Here is a 13631-nt window from a genome sequence, read left to right on the forward strand (position 1 = left end):
AGCCTACAAGACCCCCTCCCTTGTGATTTTTCAGACTGGTGCTGATAGCACTTGGGTGCATTTTGGGGGACGGTGCACATAACCTTTTCGGTGATGCTGCACCTCCTCAGAGAGGATGCTTCCTAATGCCTCTGTATCCTCCATCTGTGGGTCAGCTGAATTTGGTAACTGGAAGGGGAAATGCGAAAGGTGCTCATCTTATCCCTTTTCTCTTCGTTCACCTTGGGAGGGAGGACTTTCCAGCCTGTGCTAGAAAAATCTCTGCCGCCAATTAGGAAAATATTGTTAGTGGTTAATAGTTTCCTGTTTTTAATTTTACAATCAACGACGTTATTTTTAGATACCAAAGTAGTTGTCTTAATGTTAAACTACTCTGCTTGGAATGAATAATATTTACTTATAAATACCTCTAAGAACTAATGCTGCATATTTAAATTACAGAAAATTTTTGTTTTAGAAGAAAACTCCCTCTTTTCTTTCCTTCAGGAATGTTACATGACATCTCTGTTGCTTGCTGAGTAATCAGACGTAAACAGGACCTCAAGAATCAAGCTACATTTAAAGAAGACTTGCTTAGAAACACTGGAGAGGACACCATGGAGTGCAAGACTGAGGGAAAAGAAAAATACCAACACAGCTTGAATTTACTGAATAAAATTAAGAACATGAAAGAACTAGCAGAGATGATTGATGTTGTACTCATCGCAGAAGGGGAGAAATTCCCTTGCCACAGGCTGGTCCTGGCTGCCTTTAGTCCTTATTTCAAAGCGATGTTTACCTGTGGACTACTTGAGTGTACTCAGAGGGAAGTCGTACTTTATGACATCACAGCAGAAAGTGTGTCGGTGATATTAAACTATATGTACCATGCAGCTTTGGAGATCAGTAATGCCAATGTACAGACTGTGGCTATGGCCGCCTATTTTATGCAGATGGAGGAAGTCTTCATTGTGTGTCAGAAGTATATGATGGACCATATGGATGCCTCGAACTGTTTGGGTATCTATCATTTTGCAAAGCAGATTGGAGCTGAGGATTTAGCTGATCAATCGAAGAAGTATTTATATCAGCACTTTGCTGAGGTGAGCTTACATGAAGAGATACTAGAAATTGAAGTGCACCAATTTCTGACGCTTATTAAATCAGATGACCTGAACATATCCAGAGAGGAGAGCGTTCTGGACCTAGTTCTGAGATGGGTAAATCATAACCGAGAACTGCGCACAGAGCATCTTGTGGAACTTCTGAAGCAAGTTAGGTTGCAACTGGTAAATCCTTCTTTTTTAAGACAAGCCCTGAAAAGGAACACAATGCTTCTGTGTGATGCAAATTGCATTGACATCATTCAAAACGCATTCAAAGCCATCAAGACCCCTCACCAGCACTCTCTCAATCTCCGTTACGGCATGGAGACTACCAGTCTTTTGCTGTGCATTGGCACCAATTCTTCAGGAGTCAGGTCGAGACACAGGAACTACGGAGATGCCAGTTTTTGCTATGATCCTGCATTGCGCAAGACCTATTTCATCTCCTCTCCCAAGTATGGGGAGGGTTTAGGCACTGTGTGTACTGGTGTTGTCATGGAGAACAACACTATCATTGTGGCTGGAGAAGCAAGTGCCTCTAAACTCTCCAGACAAAAGAGCAAGAATGTTGAAATCTACAGGTCTGTATCTAGCCACATACTTGTAACTTTGTTTCAATTATCTCGCTTTGACGTTAGCAGCCGAAGTACTTCTGAGTGATCACATCTTAAATTGCCTGTGGTCAGAATTACCCTGTAATCACGTATTTTACACAGATGTAAAATTCATAATGAAATCATCCACATTTTAAAATTATTTTTCTCTCCTTTTCATTATTAAGAACATATAGTTGAATTTGCATAAGTTAAATGTATATACTTTATGATTCCTTTGTATATTTTCACTCTCAGCTTTCACTATTCATATGCTATAATTGCTTTGTTTTTGAAGAGCTGAATATAACTTTTAACAAGAAGAAAAGTTTATTAACACTGACGCCTTTGAACTGACTTTTATTAGTTCACAATTCAGAGTAATAATTTTTCTTCTTGACCAAAAAAGTACTATTTATCTGTCAGTTTTCATTCTGTACTTTTTTTTTTTTTTTTTTGGCTGTGTTGGGTCTTCATTGCTGCATGCAGGCTTTCTCTACTCGTGGCGAGCGGGGGGCTACTCTTCATTGCGGTGTGTGGGCTTCTCATTGCGGTGGCTTCTCTTTGTTGCAGAGCATGGGCTCTAGGCATGCAGGCTTCAGTAGTTGTGGCACGTGGGCTCAGCAGCTGTGGCTCGCGGGCTCTAGAGCGCAGGCTCAGTAGTTGTGGCGCACGGGCTTAGTTGCTCCACAGCATGTGAGATCTTCCTGGACCAAGGCTTGAACCCGTGTCCCCTGCATTGGCAGGCAGGTTCTTAACCACCGCGCCACCAGGGAAGTCCTTCATCCTGTACCCTTAATGAGTGGGTCTTTGCTAAACCTCTAATAGTGTAAAATGTTTGTAGCCTAAGAATTCTTCAACCCTAGAACTGTAAGAGGAACAGGAGTACCTGCTAAGAAGTAGTGTATGTCTAGGTGTTGTGTGTGAGGACAGAAATATTTGTTTCCTGTTACTCAGCAAGAATTCAACCCTTAAATCTACCTGGGTGAATAAGAATTGTACATGTAGGTCCTTGAGCTCTCCTTGCACTCCCTCCCCTCTCTGAGCCCTCGTAGCACGGTTTCTCAGACTTTTCAGTCGGTAAGTGATTCTCGACAGCAAAGTGGGGACAGAGAAGGAATGAGAGGTCTGCTATTTTCCTGTCATCTCTCCTCACTGCAGTACCTGCTTCAGGCTCTCGGCCCATCCCGCTGTCACCTTCACACGTTGAGGAAGTGTCCCTTCTTCCCAGCAGTGGGGGTGGGAACACAAGCGCTGGATAGTGACTGGCCCTCTGCCTGCGGTGACAGAGCTGTCACTGAGCAGCAACAGGTACAGGCCTTCAGGTGCTTGTGGGAAAGGGGGCATGGTTCTCCTGGGACGGATCCTCTGGGTCCCTGACATTTGTTTCCTACTTGCTCTTGGCTGGGTGCCCTTCTTTTCACCTTAGAGCCTCCTGTACAAGAACCTCAGGTTCTTTAGATACCTATTTTCTTCCTCTTAAAGGTAGTGCAGGGCTTCCCTGGTGGCGCAGTGGTTAAGAATACACCTGCCAATGCAGGGGACATGGGTTTGAGCCCTGGTCCGGGAAGATCCCACATGCCACAGAGCAACTAAGCCTGTGCACCACAACTACTGAGCCTGAGCTCTAGAGCCCGCAAGCCACAACTACTGAAGCCCGCGCACCTAGAGTTCGTGCTCTGCAGCAAGAGAAGCCGCCGCAATGAGAAGCCCATGCACCGCCATGAAGAGTAGCCCCTGCTTGCCGCAACTAGAGAAAGCCCGTGTGCAGCAACGAAGACCCAATGCAGCCAAAAATAAAATTAATAAATAAATTTAAAAAAATAAAATAAAGGTAGTCCACAATTCTGCCATCAGAGTTAATTGTTAACAAACGTCCAACCCTCTCAAAGTGTGTGTTTTCATCCTTGAAAGTCTTTCCTCTTAACTGTTTTTGAATGCCTGCTTCCCTTTTTATGCGTGTGTCTAACTACACACCCCGCGTTTCCTCTCTTTCCTGTCTTGAACTCACGCCAGTTCCCATCACCAACAGCTCTTCCACGTTGGTCAGAATTAGGGTAAAACTATCAGTTGCGCTTCTCACTTCTCGCAATAGTGAAACTGTCAGCAAGGCAAATAGATTATCAGAAGCCCTGCTTGAGTCTTACATGAGACTCCCGGTGCTGTCTGCATAGTTAAGGTCTGACAGTACCACCCGAGGTCACTGTCTTTGGTCCACTCCTGCCACATCATCTCTGCTCCTTACCCCAATTACCTTTGCCAAGACGCTTTTCAGCGTGCCTCTACTCTGTAGTTTACACATTTCCATGCAGATATATTTCTTTTTGACTTAAAAGAGGAAGTAGATTAGCATTATAGCAGGTTGTTTCTTTTTTTAAAAAATACACCTTTCCATCTCTTTTAACTCTCTCTCGTACTTTGGTAGACAAACAGCTGAGGATGTAAGTGTTGTCTTTAAACTGTCAACCTCTGTGAACACTGAATGCTTTTGCCACTATTATTTTCTTCTTTATGTCGTATCGAAATAATAAGTCTTATAGTTTCATCTGGGCATTTTCTCTCCCCATTTTTAATTCAAAATGTTAACACAAAAATCCAATTAGCAAGTTGTCCAGCAAACATGTACTTCCCATCCTTCGTGGGATTTATTTTGTTCTTGGCCTATTTTCTTAAACCGTGCCTCAGAAAACCAAAACCCAATTTTTAGTTCTATTTATATATTCATTGTCTTTGCTTCAGTAGCCCCCACCTGTAGACACCTAATTCTCCCTTCCCCTCTAAAATCCAGAACAATTAAAAATAGTGGTGAAAATATCACCTGTGCTGCTAGGGACTTTGGTTTCCTACCTAGAATTACATAGAAGACAGCTATGATGAGGTTTGATAAATGTGTGCATTCAGTTTGTGACAAGGCAGACATGCCTACAGGAAAAAAGCACCATCTTCCAACTTCCCTGTCCAGCCTGAAGGAAAACGGTGTCTCTGGGGAAGAACGTAACAGTCGGCCTAGAACAATGGGGAAAACTTCTGTAATACGATTAACTGTCACATGTTTGATGCAAAATTTGTTTCCAAACAACAAATTTTTTTTCTTATTTTCCATATTTATTCTGGTTTTTGTTTTGTTTTAGTTTTGAATTCCAATTATACTTTCTGGATTTTCTAGGACAGAAATAATTTCACATATTTTATCCCACTGTCCCCATGGGTACTTTTGTCCTCCTTAGACTATGTGTCCTGATCATGATTCGAGAAAATAGACTTGCCATTGGCAAGACAGAAGATGGGCACAGACTCATCCACTTGGTGACCATGTAATGCTACACACACACACACACACACGCACACACTCAGATAATTACTTAATGTGTTGGACTCTAGGAGGTGTTAAGAGACCATATCACCTAGTGTCCCTGCTCTTCTCCCAAGACTCTTCTCAGACCAACATAATTATTCGTGGTAGAAATGACTGAAATTACCATACCTAGTAGATTAAAACAGTTGAGAAATGCCCAGCAGACACCTACAGGTGGGTTTTTATACAGTAGCACGCTCTTGACTCTGTTCTAAGCCAGTGAGAACCACAAGAACAATCCTTAAAATTCTATATATCCTGCATCATCCCATTAGAAATCTGAATTTAAATATTTCCAGATTTTCTGCTCTAAACACATTTCTTGAATGTAGTATTAAAATGAAACTTCTAGTCAACAGAGTAAGACATTTTTTATGTTTATTTTTACATATTCTCTTTTAGCAAATGATTTGCTGAAAGACTTTGCTATTTTTAGTAATTTATTTATTTTGTTTTGGCTGTGTTGAGTCTTTGTTTCTGTGAGAGAGCTTTCTCTAGTTGTGGCAAGCGGGGGCCACTCCCCATCGCGGTGCGCGGGCCTCTCACCATCGCGGCCTCTCGTTGCAGAGCACAGGCTCCGGACGCGCAGGCTCAGCAGCTGTGGCTCACGGGCTCAGTTGCTCCGCAGCATGTGGGATCCTCCCAGACCAGGGATTGAACCCATGTCCCCTGCATTAGCAGGCAGACTCTCAACCACTGCGCCACCAGGGAAGCCCAAGACTTTCCTATTTTTAATTTTCTTTCCCAGAATTAGGAAATGAAGGCTAGTCCCTGGATAATCTATACTTTTTCAATATATTGTTTTTTTCTAAAATTCTCTAGGTGGGTGTGGTTGACTGTTTCTGTGTACATTATATTTTGTTCAGCATTTCTTTTCCCCAAAAAACACAAACCTGTATCACTATCTTAATGGTTTTTTCTTCTCCAATTAGAAGAACCAAATCATACCGTTTTTCGTCGGAAAAGAAACAAGTGTGTTTTTTTGGCAAGTTGTTTCTATATTAAACCTAATTCTGGGTTCTCTCTCTGTTAACTTACAGGTATCATGATAGAGGAAACCAGTTTTGGGAAAAGTTATGCACAACAGAATTTCGAGAGCTCTACGCTCTGGGCACCATCCATAACGACCTCTATGTTATAGGAGGACAGATGAAAATTAAAAACCAGTATCTTATTACAAACTGTGTTGATAAGTACTCTGTAGAAAGGGACACTTGGAAAAGGGTGTCCCCCCTTCCACTACAGTTGGCGTGTCATGCTGTAGTAACAGCGAATAATAAACTTTACGTGATTGGAGGCTGGACCCCTCAGGTTAAGAAATTTCCTGTGTACCTAAATGGCATGGCTGTGCTGAGTCTGGCCGCTCTGTTGAAAAATGTTGTAGTTGTTGAATACTAAAAGAGTATGACTCACATTTCGGTAAAATGCCTTTTATGTTATAGAATATTAAATGGAAGATTTTAAAGTGTTAAAGCAGCTTAGGAGAATGAGTTTTAAAGTGTTATTCATAGGCATGACTTCATTCAGTATTTGTGCTGTGTTCTTCATAACCCTTCCCATCCTTGCTGACTATGAAGGATGCTTATGCTGAGGGGTTATCTGTAAGGAGCATCTAAGTAGGAGGCAAAGAAGCTGGATCCTCATCCCACTTCTCTCTGCTTTACAGCTGTATGTCCTGAGGCAAGGAATTCTTAGGTCTTTTTCATATTAAAGTTCTTACTCTAAGTGGGAAACCAGAATGTTCATCCTGTGATGGCACAACCATTTCCACAAAAGTATATTGCAATTTTAACCTCTTCATGTCTTTGCTGGGCATCAGCAGATAGAGAAACCAGAGACTGTCTTGAAGCCCAGAGAAGGGACGCAAGACAGGATGGAGAAGTCAGTGGAGTGGGACCACAGTGGCCCTTTCTCTTCTCTTTGGTGTCCCTCCGAGCGCCTTGGGGCTCTCACAGAAGTTTCACTCCAGCTGCCTTCTGCCCTGGCCAACCAGTCTTTCTAATAAAGATTAATCTTACCAGCTCATTTTCTGTCCCCATGACATAAACTAATTTTATTTTAGCCTATGTGATTTCTTCTTTCGCCAGATTCGCTTCATGATAAAACTGGTGCTTTTGAAATCATTTCATAAGCTTAAATTTTGCCTTTTATGGTATATCATACTTGTTTTAATAACAAACGTCACATTTAATACATTTTAAAATTCATGCTATGTATCAAAAAGTAGCTTAGATTTAATCACAGTTAGTAGCTGAAACCTGACAAATTATTTGTAATAAAGCTTTTTCAGAACTATTCATTTACATAGTTAATTTTGCATGATATGCTCCAAAGAAAAGCTTTTCTTTGCTTTTTTCCACTAAAGCAAATATTAAATACTTAAATTAGAAGGAAAATTAAAACAATAAAGTCAGTATTTCCTAATTTATAATGTCTTCAAACACATCAGTATTTACTGCATAACGAAAGCTTTTGCTAGTCTGTACCGAATACAATACATTAAATTGCAAGAAAGCATGGGGTAGTGATTGCACTACAGTGATTATAACCCTAAGCTAAAACTAACTGCATACAACTTTCATAAGTATGGAAATTATTTCTCTGTTGAACACCTTCATCCAAAACAAAAAGCAAAAGACACTTAAGCATCTTTAGCTTGAAGTCATAGAAGGTCCTAACACATTGTAGACAAAAAATATTACTTCACCTCAAGTTCAGGAGTAGGAAAAGCTACATACATCTGTGTGTATTCAACTTCTACCTTCCCTAGTCATTAAAAAAAAAAAAAATATATATATATATATATACGTACATAAAATAAACACATAAAAATAACTGCAAAAAATTTCTATTAATCCATGTATCTTTAAAATTAAATTCAGACCACTCCTATATTATGGTATAAAAATACTCTCATTACTAAAACACTCAAATGTTTTTGTAATTTTCTTCCACTTGGATTAGAAAAATATTATAAAGAAAAATGCTTTATAAATTATTAAAATTAGTTTCTCACAAATATTATTTAATCCGCCACTATAAATCTTGGTAAAATAAAATTATACTTTAAATACTATTCAAAAAAGCTTGGTTTCGTTTTTAAGGCTTTGCAGTGCTTCATTTTTTAAAAAAATGCTGTATGTATTGCCTCACTGCTCATATCACAGATTGTTTGCAATAACCCAACACCTTAGCCCCATTATCGTAGAATATAAAGTCCTCCGATACTGACAGTGTACTTATATCCCCAAGTCATGGGATTTGGTGTGTTTGTGAGTATGACTCACTACGCTTAACCTCTATTTATCTCCTTGGCTGTCTGCTTTGATTAATTGCATTCAGGTACTCACAAAGATCTCTAAGTGGTACGTTATTATACTGGCTGTCATAATTTCACACAGATGGATCTTCCTGATGAAGAACCTGATCGATTAAGCAACAAGCTGCTGAAGTATGACCCCAGCCAAGATCAATGGACAGAGCAGGCACCCATGAAGTACTCAAAGTACCGATTCAGCACAGCTGTGGTCAACAGTGAGATTTATGTTCTGGGTAAGAAGAAGCTAAAAGAGTGTAACTCCTTTTATTTTTCTCAGCAGTTTGCCTCAGTGAAAATGAAATATTCTCCCTTCCTCTTGCATTTCAGTTCAACTATATACACAACTAGCCCCCAATTCTCTTTTGTTTCTTAATTTCTAGAGCACAGTCGGATGAGATTAAATGAAAGTCCATTGACTTGTTGAAAGCAAAGTTATTTTTATCAAATTTTTAAGTCGCTTGGAATGCAAGAACAGTAGTGAAACATCCTTCTATACCCACCAAGTAAAATATGGTGAAAAGGCAGTAAGCCTTTGGCTGCCTTCAGCCAATGAAACGTGGGCTTTTGCAACCAACTGATTCTCTGGACTAACAGAAGAGAAAGGCAGCAGACGTAAGACGATGCCATGGACACCAGTCCTCTTTGTGTTGCCTCACCCACCAAACTTCTACAGAGGTTATTAAGTAATTTTTTACCCGAATGCATTTTTTTCTTTTCTCTGGCATGAATATGTGTGGTCCTGCACCCCCCACTAGGGACTGGTGAAAGACTGGTTTGTTCCCACTAATGTGGGTTAAAGTGACTCTGAACATCCTCTGTGGCTCCCCACCCTTCCCACTCCTTCTATTAAGTCCTTTGCTCGTCTAATCCCCGTCCCGCTCCCTAATGTCACCCTCTGTCACCTCGCTTCCCACCCCTCCATCACCTTCCCATGAGTATGGGAAGAAAGAGGCTGAGACAGGAGGCTGAGTGGACTGGTAAAATGATGGCGATGCCAATTCTTTATTTCGTCCCATCTGCATTGATGCCTAACTGGCAAAAACAACACGGGAAAGATGCTGGGTAACAAAAAGATGGCCAAAAAAAGAAATATGGGCTGAAAGCAAACCAAGCACTTGAGCAGCATTTTTTTTTTTAAACTAAAGGGAAGCCGTTGTCTCTTGGCTGCCTGCACGGCGCGAAGCAAGGTCATTAACGCACTCAAACATTAATAGTTCTATGATTTTAAGAGCAAGAACATTATGCAACACAATTTATGACTGCCCCAGTTATGAGGCTCACTTGTGATTATAACTGAGTTTTTCCTCTGGGTATATATTCGTTACTTTCATTATAACCTTATGCAGTGTCATAGGCCCAGTAGAGATAACATCTAAACTAGGATCGATTACGTGGGATGGAGGTATAACTCAGGAGTGAAGGGCTGATCCACTTATTATATTAAAGTTGGAGGCAGTCAAAAGTGGGAAAAAATGATGTGTCAATTGAAGCAAAATGAGATTTCCCCCACTGTGGAGCCACAACTAGGCTAAATGTGGAATACAACTGATAGTGTCATCTTTTTGTAAACTGCCTGGAAAGGACACCCAAGACACCCTTTGGAGCTCACGCTTCACAGCATGAACAAACGTCCACCGAGTGAATGGAAGGGAGTAGATTTTAAAGGACCTGTAAGATGTGGGTAAGAGAAATAGAGGAAAGAGTGTGCCCCAAGAAAGGAGGCGCTGGGGAAGGGTGGGGAGTACATTAGAAAGAAAGGCAGAAGCAGAGGTTTGGAGGTGAGAAGGAGATGCTAGGAGTAGAGGATGCGAGAAGGATGAGTGAATGAGCCCACAAGAGCAGGGATGGGTGGGGCTGAGAGTTGGACACGTGCATGGGAGCAGCTTACAGCGGCTGGTGGATGAAGAATTAGGAGAACAAGACGGAGCAGTGAGAAAGTGCACAGAAACATGATGAGAGAATGCCTGAGGAAGGTTGCCAAGGTCAGGATATAAGGAACGCGTCAAAGGTGAGAAGAAAATGTCAGTGGGGACATCAGTTAGAAAGTCTTTTGCAGCAGCATCAAATATAGTTTCTGGATATTCAGGGCTGGGGACCAGATTCACAGTCTCTCAAATAATTTTACCATCTTGGCAGACTCAATCCAAAAGGTTCCAGTTTCCCAACGTTTGCTACTTAACTCCCAAGTATTTGTATAAGCTTTTAAATGGAATGAATTTCAGTTGTTTAGGTATTTTTGTGGTACACTTAGTTCAGATTTAATTGTTCATTGCAAATATAATCGGAACGTGGGCAAATATCACACAGAGCCCTAAAACCTTCTCGATGACTCACACAGGTACTATGCACTCATGTGTTAACTGTCTTAGCAAAAGCCCTGTCTGCTTTTGGGAATCTCTATGTGTCCCACTGTGATTGGAGTCACTGCCAACTAGTACAGCAATGAGCCCTCTCCCTAATACCTGTGCTGGATTTAATTCCTTATGATCTCCTAGGTAGTCTACAGGCCACCCCAAAAGAGCAACCACGGAAATCTCCTTCACCATGGAGGGAGCAGGACCAAGGGGGGAAGGCACCAGACCCTGACTCCACCATTTACTACCTGGTATGGCCCTAGTCTAGTAAATCTTTTTTTTTTTTTTGGGGGGGGGGGTAATATCAAAATTTGAATGCCTGCCTCTTAGAGATATGATTAAATAAAATAATGTATGTAAAATCCCTACAATACAAGTATTCAGATGTTATAACTAAAGTTCTTTGAGCCCTTCGTGTTACAGACACTTTGCTTAATTCTTTACATAAAAAATTTCATTTAATGGTCATAAAAAACTGAAAGTATTAACTCTCTCTGTATGGCCGACTAGATATCTAGACTGATCCTCCCACTGAAAATACCAAAAAAAGTGAGGTGAAACATGTTTAAAATCCCCTGAACTAAGAACTGTTATGGCAGTAAACACTCAATGGGCCAGAATCTAAGTGAAAGCAGGAGACTTCTAGCAATGGAGAAGTGAGAAGGGAGACATCCCCTCCCGAAAAAGCAACTATAAAGACAGATAAATTTGTCAAAAACAACAATTTCAGGTCTCTGGAAATCAACCAAAGATAAACAACAATTTGAGAAGAGCTTAATTTCTTGAAACTGCTGAACTTGAAGTCAGTCTTCAGGCAGCCTGTGACATCCTGGCCTGAGACTGCCCAGACTTGCAGCCCAGAGCTTTCAGCGTGGTAGTTCTACTGGAGTGGGACTAGCTGTGAATCCTAGCAGCTTTGTTTGCCAAAGGGGTCTGATATGTTTGGGAGCAGAGGGTGGAAAACCCACACTCAGAGTGGCAAATGGAAAAAGCCTGCAGCTCTCCTAAGCTTGAGCTTTTAGTCCTGGTTGGGACAGCAGCAGATAAGAAAACTAGCCAGAAATGTAACAGAGATCTTCTAGGGAAATCCTAGAATAAGAGCAGATTTGAGAAGTCTGAAGAGAGAATCTGTGAATTTGAAATAGATCAATAGAAATTATATAATCTGAAGAAAAGAGGGGGAAAAAATTGAAGAAAAATTAGCAGAGCCTCAGAGACATATGGAATAACATGAAAGCTACCAATATAGGTATAATGGGGATCCTGAAAGGAGAGAGGGAAAGGGGCAGGAAATCTCTTTTCAACTGAGTATTTGTCAAAAACTTCTCAAACTTGATGAAGAAACATTAATCTACAGTTCCAAGAAGCTCATCAAATCCCAAGTAAGATAACGTCACAGAGATCCTCACCATAACACATCATAGACAAAATACTGAAAGACAGAAAATCCTTTTTTTTTTAATTAATTAATGAATTTATGTTTGTCTGCATTGGGTCTTTGTTGCTGCGCACAGGCCTTCTCTAGTTGTGGCGAACGGGGGCTACTCTTTTTTGCGGTACGCGGGCCTCTCACTGTTGTGGCCTCTCCCGTTGCGGAGCACAGGCTCCAGACACGCAGGCTCAGCGGCCATGGCTCACGGGCCCAGCCGCTCCGCGGCATGCGGGATCTTCCTGGACCGGGGCACGAACCCGTGTCCCCCGCATCGGCAGGCAGACTCTCAACCACTGCGCCACCAGGGAAGACTCGGGGGCTACTCTTTGTTGAGTTGTGCAGGCTTCTCATTGTGGTGGCTTCTCTTGTTGTGGAGCACGGACTCTAGGCGCACGGGCTTCAGTAGCTGTGGCTCGCAGGCTCTAGAGCACAGGCTCAGTAGTTGTGGTGCATGGGTTCAGTTGCTCCACGGCATGTGGAACCTTCTTGGACCAGGGATCAAACCCATGTCCCCTGCATTGGCAGGCGGATTCTTAACCACTGTGCCACCAGGGAAGTCCCCAGAAAATTCTTAAAAGCAAGAAAAGAATGACGTCACATAGAGGGGAACAACAATACGCTCAGCCAGTGACTTATCAGAAATAGTGGAGGCAAGAAGGCAGTAGAGGACTTCCCTGGTGGCACGGTGGTTAAGAATCCGCCTGCCAATGCAGAGCACACGGGTTCGAGCCCTGGTCCGGGAAGATCCCACATCCTGCAGAGCAACGAAGCCCGTGTGCCACAACTACTAAGCCTGCGCTCCAGAGCCCGTGAGCCACAGCTACTGAAGCCTGCGTGCCTAGAGCCCGTGCTCCGCAACAAGAGAAGCCACCGCAATGAGTAGCCCCCTCTCGGCACAACTAGAGAAAGGCCGCGCACAGCAACGAAGACCCAACACAGCCAAAAATAATTCGTTAATTTTAAAAAAAGAAACAATTAGCAACTGAGTCTAACCACATAAAAAATGATTATATATCATCAAAAATTCTTGATAAAAAAGTGAAAGAACTGAATCCAGCGACATAAAATATTATTATATATAATACCATGACCAAGTGGGATTTATCCCAGGAGTAGCAGGAATGCAAGGTGGCTTTAATTTTAAAAACTCAATTAATATAGTAAACCATATTAATATAGAACAAAAACCAAATGATCATCTAATAGATGTAGAAAAATCATTTGACTTGAAATTATTTATAAAACAGAAATATCACAGACTTAGAGAACGAACTCATGGTTACCGGGGGGAAGGGGAAGGCGGAGGGATAGTTAGGGAGTTTGGGATTGACATGTACACCCTGCTATATTTAGAATGGATAACCAAGAAGGACCTACTATATAGCACAGGGAACTCTACTCAACATTATGTAACAACCTAAATGGAAAAGAATTTGAAAAAGAACAGATACCGTATATGTATAACTGAAGCACTCTGCTGTACACCTGAAACT

General features: G+C 41.6%; 1 protein-coding gene across 1 annotated transcript in view; it reads left to right on the plus strand.

The window, feature by feature from the left end:
• Positions 1-596: 596 nt before the first annotated feature.
• The window catches only part of KBTBD12 (kelch repeat and BTB domain containing 12), a 43420-nt gene continuing 30385 nt past the window's right edge, over positions 597-13631 (plus strand). The window contains exons 1-3 of the mRNA XM_065886238.1: positions 597-1666; positions 6074-6344; positions 8435-8585. Of these exons, the coding sequence (XP_065742310.1) occupies positions 597-1666; positions 6074-6344; positions 8435-8585 (1492 nt within the window). The remainder of the gene's footprint in view (positions 1667-6073; positions 6345-8434; positions 8586-13631) is intronic.

Source organism: Phocoena phocoena, chromosome 10 (assembly GCF_963924675.1).
Source record: "Phocoena phocoena chromosome 10, mPhoPho1.1, whole genome shotgun sequence".
NCBI lineage: Eukaryota > Metazoa > Chordata > Mammalia > Artiodactyla > Phocoenidae > Phocoena > Phocoena phocoena.